General features: G+C 44.0%; 1 protein-coding gene across 1 annotated transcript in view; it reads left to right on the top strand.

Annotated features, from left to right (window-relative positions):
- Window positions 1-1,233: 1,233 nt before the first annotated feature.
- The window catches only part of npr3 (natriuretic peptide receptor 3), a gene marked incomplete at its 5' end in the record, with an annotated part of 48,173 nt that continues 27,494 nt past the window's right edge, over window positions 1,234-21,912 (top strand). Inside the window, 3 exons of the mRNA XM_083645506.1 lie at window positions 1,234-1,341; window positions 2,266-2,373; window positions 4,687-5,308. Coding sequence (XP_083501632.1) covers window positions 1,234-1,341; window positions 2,266-2,373; window positions 4,687-5,308 — 838 coding nt within the window. The remainder of the gene's footprint in view (window positions 1,342-2,265; window positions 2,374-4,686; window positions 5,309-21,912) is intronic.

Below are 21,912 nucleotides of genomic sequence, written 5' to 3' on the forward strand. Positions count from 1 at the left end.
TTCAGTACCGCCTTTCCCTGCTTTCTGAATCCAAGTACCCCCTTTACCCAACTACAGCATTTGGCTTAGAAAACTGCCAGAGAAAACTATAGCAATGAATGAATGATAACCCCCCTTTTGAAGAATATAACATGACAAGAGAAGAAATGGAATGAAAGCGTTTTAATTAGTGCCTCGTGAGCAGATTTATTTTAAGTTAACGTTTCATTTATTGTCACGATTTATTTATTTTTATTTTTGCATTTTCCTATCAAGTACCCCCTGTATTACCTCCACTTACCCCTAGGGGTACACATACCCCAGTTTGGGAACTACTGTTCTACAGAAACATTTGACTAGAGCTGTGTTTTTGTGCACTCAGTAAAAAAATAAAAAATAAAACATAAATCCTCTGGATTGTCGCATCCTCCAAACTCCAAGGGAAAAAAGACAATACAGTTTTTTCCACTGCCAATCAAAATGGGAGCTGCTAGAGATATCCATAATATATTGTAGCGATGTGGGGTTGTCAGTAAACATGGGATTGTCTGGTTGTCAGGGTTAGTTAGCTGGGGGTGTTGTAGTGTGGTTTCCTACCGCACGTGAACGCGCTGTGAATGGAGGTAATGCACGTGAAGGGAACATGGAGTCACGGGGGGTTGCTAGCTCGCTGGGGATTGGTTGAGCGGGAGGTGGCCATTTTGTCGGCGGGGAAATGTGCGTGTTTTGGTCAGTCTGAAGATACGAGGGCCGACTGGACGGGTGTGTTAGCTAGGAGCTGTGTGTGTAGCTAGTAGCTGTGTGTGCTAGCTGGGAGCGTAGCCAAGTGTGGCTAGGCGCGAGAAGCTGTGGGTGTGAGGGTGAATAAAGACTGCACCAAGTATTCGCCTCTTCGGCTCCTTCATTAATGATCCCGGGAGCGGATTACTACATTGGTGTCCAGAAGTGACTACGAACTTTGGCCGCTCACCTCGCGCGGTAGCAGCGGGAAGGTGGAGCGGAGAGGAAGCAAGAATTAACGCCTTGGAGGATCGGCCAGGCGTGGGCGGCTAGCTGTGTCTGCTAGCTGCTAAAAGGTTGGCTGTGTCTGCTAACTGATAAGAGGTTAGCTGTGTCTGCTAGCTGATACGAGGTTAGCTGTGTCTGCTAACACTACAAACACCACGTGGCAAGGTGCGCGTTGGTGGACCCTCGTCGTTGGACGGGGGGGAAAAGGAGCTACCGACTCCGGAGTTCAGCTCGGTACTGGCCGGCATGGAGGCCCGCCTGGAGCAGAAGTTCAGCGCGGTGCTTGCCGGCGTGGAGGCCCGCCTGATGCAGGGGATCAGACGGCTGTTGGAGGCGACGCCTGCCTGGGCAGAGGTGCTTATGAAGCTACTGAGGGGGGCCACGCAGCGCGGAGAACAGCAGACGGAGGAGCCGCAGAGACTGTGTTGGACTTGTGGAGCACAGGGTCATCTGGCGAGGTGGTGTCACAGCATTCCTTCGGGGCAAACCAGGTACGCGGAGCAACGGTACTGGGGGCGCCCGGGTGTCTGCTGGTCATGCGGTGCGTTTGGACATCTAGCCAGGGAGTGTCAAGAGGCTGTCGGAGACCGGAGGACAGCAGGAGAAGAGAGACGTGCCGGCGGCGGGCAGGTGAGACTCTGTTGGAGTTGCCGTTCACCTGAGCACTTAGCCAGAGAGTGCACTGAGACTGTGGGGAATGGAGGAGACACACAGCCGGGGGAGCAGCCGGAGCAACAGGCAGCGGAGCAGCGGAGCAGTGCAGAGCCGGTTATTCAGGTCAAGAGAGTGTGGGCTGTGTGTCCAGATGGACGGGTGTTGCTAACGCCGGAGGAGCCTAGCTGCTCTGCAACCCCCACGGTAGAGGACATCATCTGCAACGCTGTTACAGTCGGGAGAGCAACGCTCGTGTCTCCGGGTGAGCGAGAGGGGTCAACGCCGGAGGAGCCAGCCCAACCTGACTGCTCCACACCCCCCACGGTTGCTGTGAAGGAGGCCGAGGTGGAGATCGCGGCCGGTTGTGGTACCCCCGCTGACCTGAACACACCGCCCCCTGGTGGAGGGGGACGGGAGGACGAGCGCGTGCAAGAGGCGGAGGAAGAGGAGTACTGTTCAGATGTGGACCTGGAGGATGACGACATGGACATCACGGATGTCGACGTGGGTGAGTGGAGACGCAGGCAGGTGGAGGACGCGGACATCAGTCAGATGCTCGCGTGGGTGGCGATCGGACACCGGCCCCCTGTGGAGGAGATGCACATGTTTTCCGGTACCACGAAGGGACTGTGGAACATGTTCACCGACCTGCGTCTGGGTAAAGAGGGGCTGTTAGAGAGGACAGGGCACGGGATAAAGGGGGTCCAGACGGTTGTACCCAGCCACCTGCGGGTATTAGTGTTACGGTGGGCTCACAGGGGACTGGGACCGGGTCATCAGGGGGTTCAGGAGACGCTCCACAGTGTTCGGAAAAATTTCTATTGGAACCAACACAAGGAGGATGTGCGGAGCTATTGCCGTGCATGTGGTGACTGTAGAGCACAAGGGGGGGCTGAGGAGAGTTACCCTGCGGAGGACTGACCCCGCTGGGGGGTGAGTGGGACTAGTGGGCTTCTGGTGGTGGTTGCATTGTCTGTATAAAAAAAAAATGTATGTGACGGGTTTGGACGAATTGGGATGTGGGGTGTTATTGTGTTGTTGTTGTGTTGCATGTTTACTGTGCCACTTGGGACAAGTGTTTGTGTAAAAGGGGGGGCTGTGTAGCGATGTGGGGTTGTCAGTAAACATGGGATTGTCTGGTTGTCAGGGTTAGTTAGCTGGGGGTGTTGTAGTGTGGTTTCCTACCGCACGTGAACGCGCTGTGAATGGAGGTAATGCACGTGAAGGGAACATGGAGTCACGGGGGGTTGCTAGCTCGCTGGGGATTGGTTGAGCGGGAGGTGGCCATTTTGTCGGCGGGGAAATGTGCGTGTTTTGGTCAGTCTGAAGATACGAGGGCCGACTGGACGGGTGTGTTAGCTAGGAGCTGTGTGTGTAGCTAGTAGCTGTGTGTGCTAGCTGGGAGCGTAGCCAAGTGTGGCTAGGCGCGAGAAGCTGTGGGTGTGAGGGTGAATAAAGACTGCACCAAGTATTCGCCTCTTCGGCTCCTTCATTAATGATCCCGGGAGCGGATTACTACAATATTAACAAGATATTCACAACAAAGTTTCACCATACATAGGTAGGCTACTCACACACATGGTGCCAGGACAAAGGCACTTTATTAAATAGTAGTTCTGATATCCGTTGGAGCATGCAATCACTGTGTGTGTGTGTGTGTTGGGCGCTCTAACAGTAGGCCTATATGTCTGTCCATCGTGTATCTCGAGACCCGTTTGTTGGATCAACTTCAAACTTGGGGAGTGCACTTAGGGGGGACCTGACAGACAGTGTGTGTGTGTGTGTGTGTGTGTGTGTGTGTGTGTGTGTGTGTGTGTGTGTGTGTGTGTGTGTTATAAAGTTATAAGTCAGAAAGACTACACACACACAACAATAATTGATGTCTCTCCCATTGGTGTGACGTATAGTGTGCGAGACAAGAGATGTAGTGAGCGGCTTCATATGAAACTAAACATTACGTTTCAGTTTTACAACAAACTGTGACTTTCTTGAGATGCAATGTTATCTTCTAAATTAACAAAAGTTACATGTGGACGTCATGGCACAATTCAAACGGGACCAAAAAGTGCCGTCTCTCGCTGTTCACCACATTTATATTTTTTTCGCGGCTAGTTTGTAGATGAAGCAGGAAGTAGGCGGTCACTTTGGCTCTCGATAGACCTTCAAAATAAAAGCCAAAAACACACACATACGAGCCTTCAAAATAAAAGCCCAAAACACACAGCCCTTCAAAATAAAAGCCAAAAACACACAAAGATCGTACACACACAACACAACAATGTACCCGGCCGGAGTACCACCCAACTAGTTTATCAGGCCGCTATGTTCTTTAGACTTGCGCAAAATTGCATTCACTTTATACATCCAAGTCTGGTGAGCCTGCAGGTGCGTGTCTCTTTAAGGAGGAGGTGGTTTGGCACTGGCAGCGCTGAGATGACGTCACGCAGGAATCGTGATGAAAAGATGCTTCAAAACTCCAGAGCAGAGCCAGCGCGAGCCAGGCAGGCAGCGTGTGTGTGAGCAGATCCAGCGCGAGCCAGCCAGGCAGCGTGTGTGTGAGCAGAGCCAGCGCGAGGCGAGCCCGGCAGCGTGTGCATGTGTGTGTGAGGCTGCTCAGACTGCACAAGGACAGGAGACATCACCACAGGAGGCTTCAGGAGACATCTCAGCCAGACGTCTCAGGAGGAACTCTCAATGCAGAACCAAACACAGCCTACATCTCAACAACTTATTCAAAGACAATTACAATCATTTAACAATCGGAAGGCTTAACTGTGACTGTTTGTGACTGGCTACATGTGCACTACCAAGTGGCGCCAACTTGGAAAAACAAGCCTTTGAAGAGCATCTCTCTAGGCTATTGCACACGCTTATTGACAGCTTTGTTTCTTTTGCTCTTTTTTATTTATTTATTTAGATTTTTAATTTACTTATCACTATTATTATTATTATTATTATTATTGACAGCTTACGGAGTTGAAGCTTTCAGGTGGCATCATGCCATACGTCACTCCACTGTGTTTGTACTTGTTGCTGCTCTTGAAGCCCTGGAGGACAAACAGCCTACAGCAGGAGGACGTGGAGGTGTTGGTGCTTCTGCCCCAGAACACCTCCTACCTGTTCTCCTCTGCGCGCGTCGCGCCCGCCATTCGCTACGCGCAGCAGCGGCTGGCGGCGGACGCGCGCTACTCCGCCTTCACCTTCCACATCACCTATGAGAGCTCGGACTGCGCCAACGCCGCACTGTTCGCGCTGGTGGAGCGCTCGTGCGCCCGGCGGCCGGAGCTGATACTGGGGCCGGTGTGCGAGTACGCGGCGGCGGCCGTGGTGCGGCTGGCCGGGCACTGGGACGTGCCCGTGCTGACGGCAGGCGCGCTGGCCACAGGGTTCAGCAACAAGCTCACAGAGTACTCCCACCTGACGCGCCTGGCGCCCTCCTATCTGAAGATGGCAGATACCTTCAGCGCCATGTTCGCGCACTTCGCCTGGAAGAGCGCGCTGCTGGTGTACGAAGACGACAAGGAGGAGAGGAACTGCTTCTTCACTCTGGAGGGGGTGTACCACGTGCTGTCGGCGGAGCAGTACACCATCAAGACCTATCCCATTCACCCCACCGAGGACAGACTGGACACTGACGACATCCTCCAAAACACCTATGACACTGAAGGTAAGAGCCAGGCAGGCTACTGAAAAGCTGTCGGCTACTCAAGTAAAAGTAGCCCACAAATTACTCCCATAAAGAATGACTCCTCTGCCCCAGAGTGACACATGTAGGGAAGTAAAAACAATAGATTACTGGCTCAAAAATATAGGCTACATGAGCAAGTACAGTTTAAAAAAGGAACATGAGAAAATATTTGTTCGTTTAGAGATTATTTTTTATTTTATTTTATTTTCTCCTGTGTATAGTTTGTAACTTGTTACTGCTCACCCCTGGTAATAATAGTCAACACTTTTTAATTGACCACCTGCCTAAACACTTGTCTGACATCTGGAACGTGCTGTTATCTGCATAGCTTACATGACTGAATATCCATCAGGGCAGATTTGAAACTATGTGAGGAATCCATCCACGTGAGTGAGTTTGCTTTAGGCCAGTGCTTCTCAACGTGGGGTCTGGGGGACGACCAGGGGTCCTTGAGCGGGACCACAATGTCTGTAGGAGTTCTGTCTGTCTGTAGGAGTTCTGTCTGTAGACACAATGTCTGTAGGAGTTCTGTCTGTAGACACAATGTCTGTAGGAGTTCTGGACAAAAGCATCAGAAGAAATATTCTCAGATTTGGATCTGAGGGATAAAACCTCATCAAATGGGGGCTCTGTTGCTCTGTGTGCAAATGCAGTATAAGGTTGAGAATCACTGACATGTCCCACAGCCTCAGATTAGTGAGGATGACAGTAACTTTGTATAGTCACAGTAGGTAATCAGATTATAACTTTGTATAGTCACAGTAGGTAATCAGATTATAATTTTGTATAGTCACAGTAGGTAATCAGATTATAACTTTGTATAGTCACAGTAGGTAATCAGATTATAATTTTGTATAGTCACAGTAGGTAATCAGATTATAATTTTGTATCGTCACAGTAGGTAATCAGATTATAATTTTGTATCGTCACAGTAGGTAATCAGATTATAACTTTGTATAGTCACAGTAGGTAATCAGATTATAATTTTGTATCGTCACAGTAGGTAATCAGATTATAATTTTGTATCGTCACAGTAGGTAATCAGATTATAACTTTGTATAGTCACAGTAGGTAATCAGATTATAATTTTGTATCGTCACAGTAGGTAATCAGATTATAATTTTGTATCGTCACAGTAGGTAATCAGATTATAACTTTGTATAGTCACAGTAGGTAATCAGATTATAACTTTGTATAGTCACAGTAGGTAATCAGATTATAACTTTGTATAGTCACAGTAGGTAATCAGATTATAATTTTGTATCGTCACAGTAGGTAATCAGATTATAATTTTGTATCGTCACAGTAGGTAATCAGATTATAATTTTGTATCGTCACAGTAGGTAATCAGATTATAATTTTGTATCGTCACAGTAGGTAATCAGATTATAATTTTGTATAGTCACAGTAGGTAATCAGATTATAATTTTGTATAGTCACAGTAGGTAATCAGATTATAATTTTGTATCGTCACAGTAGGTAATCAGATTATAATTTTGTATCGTCACAGTAGGTAATCAGATTATAAATTTGTATAGTCACAGTAGGTAATCAGATTATAATTTTGTATAGTCACAGTAGGTAATCAGATTATAATTTTGTATCGTCACAGTAGGTAATCAGATTATAATTTTGTATCGTCACAGTAGGTAATCAGATTATAATTTTGTATCGTCACAGTAGGTAATCAGATTATAATTTTGTATCGTCACAGTAGGTAATCAGATTATAACTTTGTATAGTCACAGTAGGTAATCAGATTATAATTTTGTATCGTCACAGTAGGTAATCAGATTATAATTTTGTATAGTCACAGTAGGTAATCAGATTATAACTTTGTATCGTCACAGTAGGTAATCAGATTATAACTTTGTATCGTCACAGTAGGTAATCAGATTATAACTTTGTATCGGCATAGTGGGTAATCAGATTATAACTTTGTATCGTCACAGTAGGTAATCAGATTATAATTTTGTATAGTCACAGTAGGTAATCAGATTACAATTACTTTGTATCGTCACCATACAGTAGGTAATCAGATTACAAACCAGGAATTTGACTTTGTGTAAGCATGCAGCGCATCGGTCAACATCAATAATCAGAAGACCCATCAAGAGATAAAATGACTTAAAATCAAAAGTGCAGTGCAATACAATATTATAGACACAAATGAGAAGGTCCTGAGTTATTGTAAGAGAAGAATATCAAGTAAGGCTGGCTTTACACGGTGAAACTTTCACGCAACTAGTTGCAGGTTGCAAGTTGCATGCAACCCAATTTCCGTGCAACTTCACAGTTACACAAAGCAATTCAAAAATAATCAAGTCTCGTGCAACTTTGCAGTTTCTTCCAGCAAAACTAGCTAGCTAGATTGGTCATTTTTCATCTATTGTATCGTTTTCTTCTTTTTTCAAGTGAGAATTGTCATTCTGCATTTTTGTATCGTATTTCATATCGTTTTCTCGCTGGAAAATATGAATTCGGACTCGGAGGTGTTGTATCGGTTTTTCAAGAGACCGTCTTCGGTTTTATTTGGTGCATTTTCGCTGCCTGTCCCGTCCTGCCATGACATGTATGTTTGTTGAGACTGCGAACAGCCAGAGCCTACGTGATCAGCTGACTGGTTCTCATCATTTTGATTGGCTGTTGCATGAAACTAGTTCCACAAAGTTGAGAGCTTTGCAACTGTTGCGGCTGAGTTTCACAGAAGTTTCAAGTGAGTTGCAGAAGGATTTATACCATGCAATTCATTTGCAACTTGGTTTCACCTAAGTTTCATGCAACTAAAGTTGCGTGCAAGTTTCACCGTGTAAAGCCAGCCTAAGAGAATCAAATAAAAACATTCAGGTGAAGGAAGCAGAGGTAACGTATGCACTGCAGTCCAGCAGTAGCTACTTTCATGTGGTGGTGGTGGTGGTGGGGGGGGGGGGGGGGTTGGTGGTGGGGTCTCTATGTCAGTGTGGGGTTTCAGTGCTTTAATAGTCTGAGTAACGTGCAGTTGCATGCCTGTCGTAAATGCAATAAGTGAGACATTCCACTATTTACAATCTCATCTATTGTTGGTCAACCAGTAGCCTACAGCCCGCCGTTTAATTAGCCTACACATGACTCCACCCACTGCATGCTTTGTGAAGAACAGGGCCTCTATCTGTGGCCATAGTTACTTCACAGCATACAGCTCTTGTTTCCAGTCTGACAGGTTAAATAGCCTACTGATGTTAAATAGCCTACTGATGTTAAATGGTCAACCGGTAAATAGCCTACTGGTTAAATAGCCTACTGATGTTAAATAGCCTACTGGTGTTAAATAGCCTACTGGTGTTAAATAGTCAACCGGTAAATAGCCTACTGATGTTAAATAGCCTACTGATGCTAAATAGCCTACTGGTGTTAAATAGTCAACCGGTAAATAGCCTACTGATGTTAAATAGTCAACCGGTAAATAGCCTACTTGTGAAAATAGTTGAACGCTGGTTTCTGCTTCTGTCTGTGGCAAGCAGCCTAATATCTTTCCCCTCTAAGTTTTTTTTCATTCTAATCCACTTAAATCCCTCCTCCCTTTACTAAGGGCCCGTCTCTCAACTCTTACAGAAAATCCCTCCTCCCTTTACTAAGGGCCCGTCTCTCAACTCTTACAGTAAATCCCTCCTCCCTTTACTAAGGGCCCGTCTCTCAACTCTTACAGTAAATCCCTCCTCCCTTTACTAAGGGCCCGTCTCTCAACTCTTACAGTAAATCCCTCCTCCCTTTACTAAGGGCCCGTCTCTCAACTCTTACAGTAAATCCCTCCTCCCTTTACTAAGGGCCCGTCTCTCAACTCTTACAGTAAATCCCTCCTCCCTTTACTAAGGGCCCGTCTCTCAACTCTTACAGTAAATCCCTCCTCCCTTTACTAAGGGCCCGTCTCTCAACGCTTACAGGCCCGTAGCTACCATTGAGGATACCGATCATCGGTCATGACCTCGGTATTTTCCACACAAAAAAAAGTTTTTTTTTTTTTTTTTTTTTGAAAAATAGCTCCGGTCCCCAGATCTATTCATCTGTCATTGATGTTTTAATGCGACAGTTGATCGGAAATGCAACAATTTGCTTCCTCTCTGTGTGCTATAGAAGGAAGAGAGATAACTCACAACATTCAGATTTTGCATTGAGGCTAGATTGGGGCTAGACTTTGGGGACAGTTCTATTGAAGTGAATGGGTAAGTAACTCCCCTGTAAGTGATGTTGATGATGCACAGCCCCCCCTGGGCCCCCCACGTGCGCCTGAATGACCTCGGTATTTCTCAAACCCTGGCTACGGGCCTGAACGCTTACAGTAAATCCCTCCTCCCTTTACTAAGGGCCCGTCTCTCAACTCTTACAGTAAATCCCTCCTCCCTTTACTAAGGGCCCGTCTCTCAAAGCCAGCTCAACATAGGCTCTTTTTGTCTTGGCTCTTGGCTGGCATCATTGGTGATCATTTGGTGACGATTCTTACGTAGCTGGTTATCAGCTCAGTGTTTCCCCTAGAAAGAAATTCAGACCTGGAGGGATTTCTAAACGTAACGGTGGGGGCCCTCGCTGGCGACGCTAAACCTTTAGCTAACCTGTTCACATCTATGTTCGCAATGGCATCTCAAGTATCATCATACTATTATGGGATGTGATGCGAACAGTTGTATTATGGGATGTGCGTTTCCCAGGCAACGACACACGTTGACACGTTTTGGAACAGCGCTGCACGCTGGCACAATGCTCCTAAAAGCAAAATGTTTATTGTTTTGAATGATTTGGCACCTTCTATTACTGTCAACACCAGTATTGTTGTATTATAATAATATGCCATAAAAGTTTATTGAATTTTGGGGAGAGCAGAAAAAAAAAATCCTGGCCTGGCGGGGGCGCTGTTAGAATGGTAGGGGAAACACTGCATCTGGCTCTGTTTAACCCAGAATACACCTACATGTTATCACCTTGGCACTGTTTAACCCAGAATACACCTATCCAACATGTTATCAACTGGCTCTATTCACCTTATGTAGCCACGCCCATTTGACCCGGTTGTGTGGCCGTATCAAAACTTCCGGCTAAAAATAATAATAAAATAAAATAAAAAATGGCTGCGCTGCTCCAATATCATCTAACTCTGAATTAACTAATAATTTAGCCAATTGTATGTAACATACCAAATAAAAGCAAACGGCAATGTCTAAGAATGCAACGCCATGTAACTGGCTCGTTAAGTTTCGCATTCTAGGGAATTACGTTAACGTCTGTGGGTCTTATTGACGTTAGTGGCTCACGCTGCCTCGGAGGAGAGACAACTATCTGAAGCTTTCTTTGTTGGAGTCCAGGTATGTTTTACAAGAAAGTGCTTGTCATTGTTGATGATAACCGGCTCAAAGTAGTAGGCTACGTTCTTTATTTTACCCCTTCACTGTCCGCTCCAAAAACAACTCTTATTTTGCGCAGTGACCGCCGGAAGTGTTAAAAGGACCCGGAAGAATTTGGCCCACTGTAAGGTCTGAACATAAGGTGAATAGAGCAGGGAAAGGGAGGAGGTGGGGAGGGAGAGGGGGGATGTGGGGGAGGAGCGAACAGGGAAAGGGAGGAGGTGGGAACGGGGGAAGAGGAGAGCAGAACAGATAGAATATACTGTGGCTGGGCGATATGGTCATGAATAGTCACAGGGGACAGTAAAATTCAGCAATCAGGTTATGTATTTTACTTATCAGGCGAAAAGAGCCAATAAATAAGCAAGAACTGAATTGACATGTATCGCCCAGCCCCAGATAGCAGCGGCACACTGGAACCAGCAGCAGAGCGGCCAGGCCAGATGAGCAGCAGCTCAGTTTATTAGGGGTTCAAGCTCCGAAGGGGGGAACCCCTATTGTTTTTACCCTGGTTTATTAGGGTTTAAACCCTATTGTTATTGCTGTTTATTCTTCTCCTTCTGTAAAACAGTTTGCACGTCAGAAACCATAAGGCCCACAGCAGCCAAACGTTGCACATAGGTTGGAAATCTTTTTTTACACCAATCTACCTAATTTTGCCGATATAACTGCCCATTTCACGTTTTTAGGCCTTCACAGGCCACATTAGGTGCAATCCTACCCATCGAACGAGCCAGCATCTGAATTGGTCGTGAAAATGTCACGACTTGACCATTGATACACCACCGGTGGACACCTACTCTACAGTATGACCAGGTCGAACGCATCATTGAGGCATTTTACATATAGAGAATACTTAAGGTGCTCGTCAGCCTTGCTACTGTATGTATGACTGCTACAACACAGGAACACAACACAACCACAACACAACAACAACACAGGAGCAACAACTCACTAAAGCACAACATTAAATGACCCCACAGGGTTTATGATTCATTATTAACAGCTTTGACAATCAATATAAATAGAACTGAACGAGGGCTCCAGACTCACTTTTCCCCCCACAGTCATGGAACCATCCAAAGATATAATTTTAGCTGTCCCAAAGGTAATCTAAACAATCCCATTAATGTCCTCCCTTGGTTTTGGCGTCTACCAGAAGCCTGTACTACGTAGCTAGATTAATGCCTTATCCGAGTAAGTTTGAGTTTGAACCTGGTTTAGCCGTACTACAAAGCAAGTTAACTTCTAATCACCATGGCAACTCATGCTGCAAAGCTAACCTGGTCCCGACCAGGTTAGCTTCAGAGGATAAGATCAAAATCCATGACAGACCCATATAATCGGCTCTCTGGAGTCACTCACCATTCATATAAGATCGCCATATGAAAAATAGATTGCAGTCAACTGAGAATAGAACAAGAAAAACATTCGTGGCTCTGTAGGCTACATAATTAAATTAAGCCTACTTACCACTTTATGTCTTAACAGCTGAACGATGCGTGGAGAAATATTATCATTAATCACGCAGCGCATATCATACACGGAGCCTCAAATGGAGTGAGGGTGATATTCTCCTACATGCCAGAAAAGCCTATACATACTGTATAATATAGATATGGGATAAATATGGGATAGCCCCAATACTAAATATGCAGGCTGCTCTTGCATGTTTCAGCTGGAACTGTGTCCTGTAGGCTGTATGCCAATATATGAGCAAAAATAGGCTAGTTTTTATCAATGAAAACTATGCCTGCATCGTCTCAATTCAGTTCAGCAGTTTTCTCTTTTATAGCCTAGGCATCAGCATTATCATTATTTTATATATGAATTATTCGATCAGTGCAACCACACACATGAGTGATAGAGATCATTATTCATTGAGCATGCGTTTCTAAATCTATGGTCTAAATAGGCTTACAGATTGTGGAAATTTATAGACTGAGATTACACATTTACATTAAACTCGCACAAAGCAGCTGTAGGAGACAGAAATCGCTGATCAAAGTAAATCGAAATGACTGATGTGAATACAAGCGGCAGCTTTAGACAGTCCTTCAGCAGACTATATCCAACGCGGATTTTCATTCTGACATAGGTTACATTAAATATCCGCTAAAACTCTGATCACACTGGCTTTCATTGAACGAGGAAATGGGTGTGGAAATGGGTGTGGGCGTGGATCAACTCAGCTGTTCATAATGTGATTGGCTAGCGCACCTCTTTCGCGTTCGCACGAGCGAAAAACGTGCGCGTGCACAGGCAGATCCCAGATAAAGCCAGCTTCAGTTATCGAGTAGAAAACCAGCGTCGTAGTATCGTTAAACTAGATAGCTTTGATCCTGTTCAGTCAAACCAGATCAAAGTGACAGATCGCGGGTCTGTTAAGATAGCTTCGTAGTACAGGGTACAGGTCCGTTTGTCTGTATGGCACCACTGCACCAGTACAGAACTCTGGAAGGTCACAGGAGTAATGGACTCTAAACACGGGGTACCAAACGGTTTGAGCTGTAAAGGCACATAAACACAGGCAAAACATGTTGTCTACAACAGGCCCCGGCTTATGTAAAACATTGTACAATATTGATATCTCACACCATAATATTGATATCTCACACCATAATATTGATATCTCACACCATAATATTGATATCTCACACCATAATATTGATATCTCACACCATAATATTGATATCTCACACCATAATATTGATATCTCACACCATAATATTGATATCTCACACCATAATATTGATATCTCACACCATGGGGTCCAACTTGCTTATTGTGAGAAAGGCAAGAAAGGCATAATTTTCCTTCAAATCAAAGTGGAAAACATTGTTGAGAATGCGATGAACGGCTTCAAAGCATTTAATCATCTTTAGCAAATATTCCTTTTCCAAGCTGCTTTAGAAGCATGTCCATGTCATTAGAGAAATCACTATTCACAAATGATGTTATGTTTGCTTTGAACTGACTGACTGTTCATGAGTTCAAAAGGTTCCTTCATCTTCTTTAGAGATGGGGTGCATTTGAGGAGACCCTTCTGTATGCTGGTGAGGTCGCGTCACCTCCAGAGCTGGGCTAGGGTTAACTAGAGGCTGGAGGTTAGGCTAACCCTAACTAGAGGCTGGAGGTTAGGCTAACCCTAACTAGAGGCTGGAGGTTAGGCTAACCCTAACTAGAGGCTGGAGGTTAGGCTAACCCTAACTAGAGGCTGGAGGTTAGGCTAACCCTAACTAGAGGCTGGAGGTTATAGGCTAACCCTAACTAGAGGCTAGAGGTTAGGCTAACCCTAACTAGAGGCTGGAGGTTAGGCTAACCCTAACTAGAGGCTAGAGGTTAGGCTAACCCTAACTAGAGGCTAGAGGTTAGGCTAACCCTAACTAGAGGCTAGAGGTTAGGCTAACCCTAACTAGAGGCTAGAGGTTAGGCTAACCCTAACCCTGTGAAGAGTTCAGAGAAGGAAACCAATCACTACACTAATCAGAGAAACACAGAAAGGGATGGAGGCATAAGTGCAGGAGGGATAAAGAGAGGGGAGGAGAGAGAGAGGCGACAGAGAAAAGTCAGGCTGAAGTTCAGATACAACAGGACAAGAGGAGGAACACCACAGCTCCCAGTGCTTATACCTGTATGCCTGGACCAGCAGCTTCTCAACCAACAGTGAAACTAGGAGAAATCCCCTACATCTCTCACTGCCAGGGAGGGACAGCAAAATAGTTATTTTCCATGTCAACCATAGAAATTTAGAAATGCAGTTTTATTGTAATGTTAGAATCTTATACAATGAAGGTCTGTGGGCTATGGATATTTAGGTAGGATAAGGTCATTCAAAAAGACATTACTCACCCAGTGGGATCCTTCAGTTTCCAGTTGGCCCAGAACTGAGTCTGCATAGGTCAGGATGGGAAGGCCGAGCCGACGAGTCACCAGCCAATAGGAAGGGCTGTTGGAAGAGTCTGTCGATCACACAATCAAAAATTACACCAGGGTTAGGGTTAACCCATAACGGTAAAAGTCACTGGAAAAATGGTTATAAAGGCTAGTAGGCTACTATGGAATAGTAAATTCAAATTTACGTTGATATTGTACATTGTCGGAGGTACGGTGGTGCAGTGGTAAGCACTATCGCCTCACAGCTCGAAGGTCGCGGGTTCGATTCCCACCTGGACCGATGTGAACACTGAAGGAATGCGTGCCCGTCCGCATGTCCTCGAGTGCCCACCGCCCGGGTGGGGTCGGCAAAATGGCCTTTCTGTGTGGAGTTTGCATGTTCTCCCCGTGCCTCCCGGGGGTCTCCTTCATATAGGAACCCCCTTCACAAAAACATGCAACATCCTGGTTGCTTATATGGTTCCTCCTCTGATCGTTAAGGGCGCCTGTTCAGAGGGAGGGGAACTGGTTGGAATAGCGTGAACCTCCCACGTGCTATGTCCTACCAGTGAAGCTCCCTCGGGCAGGTGAAAAGAAGCGGCTGACTTGACTGCCCATGTCTCGGAGGATGCATGGAATCAGTCTCGGCTCTCCCCAGATCGGCAGAGGATGGAGTAGCAACCAGGATTGAGTAATCAAATGAGCACTAAAACGGGGGATAAAATGGGATAAAAAATCGGGGGAAAAAAAAAAAAAAAAAAAAAAGATATTGTACATTGTCCTGGTTTTCAGACGTGCAAAATGCCAACATTGTATTCCTTCAATTGGGTTAGTTGATTGGGAGATGATGGAACCATACAGGGTTTTTGCTGGGTCCAGTCTCCAAACATTATTTATTTATTTATTTGAGTGGAGAAATGTGAAGCTCCATGGTGGTCACGTTTCATTACAATGTCAAATGCATTGCACACCTTCTCCTTCTCCTTCTTCTTCTCCTTCTCCTTCTCCAATGGAGAGCCAGCCAGTGAAATGTCAAAATGTCAGAAAATATATTAATATCTTGCTTTGATATAGATGCAAAGGATATAGATATATATATATATAGATATGATATAGATGCAAAGGATATAGATAGATATATAGATAGGATATAGATGCAAAGGACTGCTGGCTCGGATTGTTGAAACATATTTTAAAATTCACAATTTGTAAATATCGCTATGTGTCTCTCTAGCTCTGTCTCCCTTCCTCTGCTGTCTGCACAGTGTACAGCGTCAGAGAAGGAGGCGGGGGGATACTCTCTGTATGACACCATGCATGCAGAGAGCTCTGCACTATCAAAATGTGGAGTGGGCGGATTCTAAAGTCTGAATCCAGGATCATCAAAATAGGCATTTTTCTAAAAATGTCAGAACTGAGATCTATGATTGTGAGGGGTTTGGTGTCACTTTAAGTACAGTAACTGAGTATGTGTACTTAATTACCTCCCGTCTCTGGTTCTTTGGGTGAGAACCCTCCCCCGCCCACCCCCCAGGGGAAGCCCCCCATTGTAGGCTATATGCCCCCGTCCTCCCCAGCTCATGACTATTTGTCAGAGGCTGAACAGTGTTGAACACATGCCATGCCATGTTCTCCCCATGCCACCAACAGAAAGCCATTGAGCTGCCAGTCCTCTGGTACTGTGGCAAGATCCTGGCCCCTGTTCTGTTGTTGTCCTCACCAAACGTCTCCTGTGGGGGCCGACAGCTCTGCTGTTCTTGGCTTGGCCCGGGGGCCTGTCTCACAAGGCCAGTTCAACATCTCTTTGTGACAGCTGGCTTCACAAAACCTAACAATGGCAATCCCGGATAACTGGGGGGTATACCAGGAACTAAGGAAGCTTAACATACAGGTTTCTTTGCCTTAGCTGTCCTGACAAAACCTAACCATGGCATTCCTGGACAACCACCAAGCTGTTAATCAGCCCAGGAATTACATATCCAGCTATGAGCACATTCCCATGAAAAAGGCAGCGTTTGCTAGGATGGAATATTTACCATGGCAAGTTTAGCTCAGGCATTTTAGAGATTTTGACATCTTTTTTTGCATGTTCCCAACATTCAAAGTTCGAAACTTTCCAAGTGAATCAATATGGGAATGAATGTGAATTAACAGAAATAAAGCTCACATGCATTATTATTATTATTATTATTATTATTATTATTATTATTATTATTATTATTATTATTATTATTATTATTAAGCAAAAAATTACGTTTTTGACTTTATTTGTGAGCAGAACTTTAATGGATTGTTTATTGAACAACAAAAACCATGAATGTTGAATAAAATAAATTTATTCCCTGGAACCCCCCAAGACTTCATCAATGTCTTCCTCAAACAATAAAAGACACACACACACACACACACACACACACACACACACACACACACACACACACACACACACACACACACACACACACACACACACACACACACACACACACACACACACACACACACACACACACACACACACACACACACACAGGTCCAGTCCAGACCTCAGATCAGGCATGGAACAGATCAGGCATGGAACAGGCATTGGAGGGACATTGTTGATGGGCACCCCCACTTCTCATCATTCAGACAGGCTTAAGTTACATAACAGCTTGTCTCCTGTTTGCATGGAGGCTCCTCTCATGTCTATGGACTGAAGAGAGGAGCCTCATGGGTTGACTGGCTTTGAAATGGTGCCAACAAGCCGACAGACAGATAGAGAGCAAGTGAATCAGATGGGACTGCCTCTCTCCATCTGTGGCCAAGCCTAGAGCTGTGTCACAGCCTGCTACATGAGCAGAGCCATGCACCACCTTAGTCTGGATATTTTGCCAGGCTATGGATGGCAGGATTATAAATCCTTCAATTGGACTATTTACTCAATCAATCAAGCAACCAAACAACCAATACATTTTATTTATCAAGCAACCAAAACCTTTTATTTTTATAGGATCACTGAATCTATATTCGGCGTTGATGAATTTGTATTTTTTTCGATAGTTTTTTATTGTATGTTTGACTGAAGTCGTGAATTTGCCTTTCATGTCTACTTTTCCTATGTCTTCTGCTCTTTCCTACATCTCTTAAACACCAAAGGACCACAATGGAAATAAGCCCGAGGCTTTCTTCTGTTATGATTGATGTGTTTTTAATGCATGTTTACATGTATGTGTAGCTTGTTTTAGCCTCCCTAAGCTGATCAATGTTTAAAACACGTCAAATAAATTCATTCATTCATTCATTCATTCATTCATTCATCAATTTGTCTAAAAATGACAAAGTTAAAGTCGAGCTGAACCCAAAAATGACTTTGCTTTTCTTTTAGTTCAAATACCTGGGTATGCACTGCACCTATTTAATAATGTATGCAAAAATCTAATTCCTTTAGTTTTTCACACTTTTTCACATCAAAAGTTCATTTTTCAAGATTTCATTGATAACACTAATCTACAGTTTGCTGACGTCACCTAGTACTATCGAATTTCTACCCCATTTCAACCAATCATATCACGACATGCAGCTGTCAATCAAATCTTCATTTCAGGATAATTTTCTCTTCCAAATGAAGTAGAAAATGGCGCCTATTGCCTGTCATCTGGCAGAATTCCTATCCCATAAACTAACTACTAACTTGGCCAATTGCATGAAACATGAACAAAAAACAAAAACTATAATCTCTAAGAATGCAAAGAAATGTAACTGGCATTCCAGGGCTATGTATTTACAGAAATAGCGTAAAAGGCGCGCGCTTGAGAGCGTGGTTGTCAGGGGTTGCCCCTCGGAGATTTCAGGCGGCGGGCAGCACCCATGCATCGGATTGTCCGCTCGCTCCGCATGAAGCAAGTGGCTGCCTGGTACTCCGCGGATCCCACTCGCGTAGCACGACAACACGCTGAATCCCACTCGATTTGGGGGTGGAACACGCCATGATTGACCAATGCCAAAGCCAGTCGACAGAATTGTCAAATCAAATCATCGACACGTATATGGTCCGCCTCTCAATTTGTTTTCAGTCTCCGACGCTTGTGCTATTGCATTCGCCTCCGGTTCACTTCAACTTTAAGACAATACGCTTATCAGAAGCTTGGCCAACCTTGGTCAATGACCAACCTTTTTACACATTTTCATACAAAACCGTTTTTGAGATATTGATATGTTCATTGTTCATTATATGAACTTTTTGAGACATCCCACTGACCAACAAACAAGCAGGCAAACTCTGTTAGTGGAGGTAATAATGTCAACTTCAGATCGTCTGAAGACGATGTGGAAGCTGCAGAATCAAGTTTTTGATGCTGTAATAATATAATTAATTATAATTGAATGAAAACGCTTAAAATGGTACTTTGTACTGAATGCTGCACGACGACAGGTTTGAATTCCATATCTGGGGAGGAAATCCTATGCATGCCTCCAGCTATACAGCCCCAAACCTGTTCTGGCATTTCTTACAAAGTTTCTGTACACTGTTTACATACTGATCTTTCAAGGTCTTTAGTCATATGTTTACACTGTTTACATGTTTACACTGTTTACATACTGATCTTTCAAGGTCTTAAGTCATATCTCAGCAAATTATGCAAAATTCTTCTGGGCAACTTGTGCATACTGTATATGTATATACAGTACTTTTGTGTGTGTGAAGGCAATATGAGCAAGACAGTCCTGTTGACTTGACAGCACCATACTTTGTTGACATGTGGCTGAGAAAATACACTTAAATGTATGTACGTATAAATGTATGTACGTATAAATGTATGTACGTATAAATGTATGTCGTCAAGGCTGTACTAGTGTTTGCGATGGTTCTTCAACACCGATAACCACCTTGTTGGCTGCAATCCTGTGGTCATAACAGTTCCCGATTACATTTCCATATATTACAGAAATGGTTGTTGTATAAATTAGCATATATTAGACATGCTAAATGGTGCAGAGCCACAAAGTGCAGCGGGTGGCACGGGGATTAGTATTCCAGGCATGCCAGGTGCTTCATTGTGAGGTTGGAAGGGTTTCAGCAAAGGTTGTAAGGCCTTTTCACTTAAGCACAATTGAGCAACTTTAGGGTGGAGAGGCACAAAAGTATTTGCTTGCTTCAGCACATATTTGATTGGGGCTTGCAACAAAAATGTCATTCACGGAATCAAAACTCAAAATCACACTTTTGTGTGTTTGTGTGTATTTGACTAAATAGCCAATACAAATAATCGATACTTTCTCTTGCATTTATTCCCTAACTCTACATTTGGGAAAGATAAATTAAGGACTTCATATTTCATGATAGTGTTGCATTTCTAAGCGTTGCCAAAAGTGATAATCCAACAATCTGACTCCTCATCATCAATCATTGTGTCACTTCCACATCTGTAGCACAAAAGCCACAAACACCTTAAAGGTACATTCAGCGATGTTTTTGTGTTAAAATAAGTGTTAAATGGCTCTATATTCTGATAGCAATCACTGAAATAGAGTGTTTGGTCAGTGACTTGAAACCCCCCACCCTCCGCTGTCCTCGATCTCTCTCCTGTAGTCCTGCAGGCAGGGCGGACGTATCTCCGCAACCGTAACTCGTAGAGACTCACGGATAGGGTCATTGGATTCGGGGTGAAAAAAGACATATAGTCCTTTATGGGCATCGCGATCCGTTTCCCAGAAAATGTCAACTTTTCTCTGATTGGATAAAAGTTGTCGCCGACCTCAAACTATCCAATCAGAGAAAAGTTTACATTTTCTGGGAAATGGAAGGTCAGATCGCGATGCTTAGAAAGGACTATGTATTATTTCACCCCGAATCCAATGCCTCCATCCCTCTTTACAAGTTACGGTTGCAGGGATACATCCGCCCTGCCTGCAGGACTACAGGAGAGAGATAGAGGACAGTGGGGGGTGGGGGTTTCAAGTCACTGACCACACTCTATTGGCTGAATGTACCTTTAATGCTAATACATTTATAGGATCATTATTTTCATGTGTAGTTTAAAGCCATTGCTGCACACTGTGCACATTGTCAGGTTACAGTGTTGCTATAGTATGTGATACAGATACAGTGATGCTATAGTATGTGACACAGATACAGTGTTGCTATAGTATGTGATACAGATACAGTGTTGCTATAGTATGTGATACAGATACAGTGTTGCTATAGTATGTGATACAGATACAGTGTTGCTATAGTATGTGATACAGATACAGTGTTGCTATAGTATGTGATACAGATACAGTGTTGCTATAGTATGTGATACAGATACAGTGTTGCTATAGTATGTGATACAGATACAGTGTTGCTATAGTATGTGATACAGATACAGTGTTGCTATAGTATGTGATACAGATACAGTGTTGCTATAGTATGTGATACAGATACAGTGTTGCTATAGTATGTGATACAGATACAGTGTTGCTATAGTATGTGACACAGATACAGTGTTGCTATAGTATGTGACACAGATACAGTGTTGCTATAGTATGTGATACAGATACAGTGTTGCTATAGTATGTGATACAGATACAGTGTTGCTATAGTATGTGATACAGATACAGTGTTGCTATAGTATGTGACACAGATACAGTGTTGCTATAGTATGTGATACAGATACAGTGTTGCTATAGTATGTGACACAGATACATATTGTGGTATTTTCAGATACATCACTGTTAGAGAATGGAATTTCCACTCTTCATCCGCTAATGTGATAATTATAACAGCCTATCTAAACCAAATGAATTGAAGCCAGGAGTCCAGGAACTGTATTATAGAAGTATATTAAAAACCATACATTCTCTGTCAATATGTATTGTCAGAGGACTGAATCTCAATGTACACATTCTGATACGTTATACAGAGTCCAAATATTCAGCGGATGACTGACAGTTGACATTGATTACTTATACTCAGAGAGGCTGAGGAAAGAGGGGGGAGAGGAATGGGATGATCTCTTGGAAATGTGTATGTGTCTCAGTCTGACTGAGAGAGTTATCAGTTGTTATGGAACACGATGCACTGACCAAGGTCTCAGCAAAAGGAGAAGTCCTCTGCCATGGGTGAATCTATATGTGTGAAATGTCATGTCATGGTAACTCATAGCATAATTATGCGTATGCAATTATTAGGCAACTATTAGCTTATTGAATAGGAAATGGCATGGAACTTACTGTATATTTTCTCCAACAATCACCAAAACCATGTGATCAGAAAACCCAAGCTTAGAGTGCTTATTGTTCAGTTTGGTTTTGGAGAAGTAACCAATTTGACATGAGCTCCTGCTAATGGAATAGATTACATCTTCCTTGCAC

The sequence above is a fragment of the Poromitra crassiceps genome (genome assembly GCF_964638095.1).
Source record: "Poromitra crassiceps genome assembly, chromosome: 10".
Lineage (NCBI taxonomy): Eukaryota > Metazoa > Chordata > Actinopteri > Beryciformes > Melamphaidae > Poromitra > Poromitra crassiceps.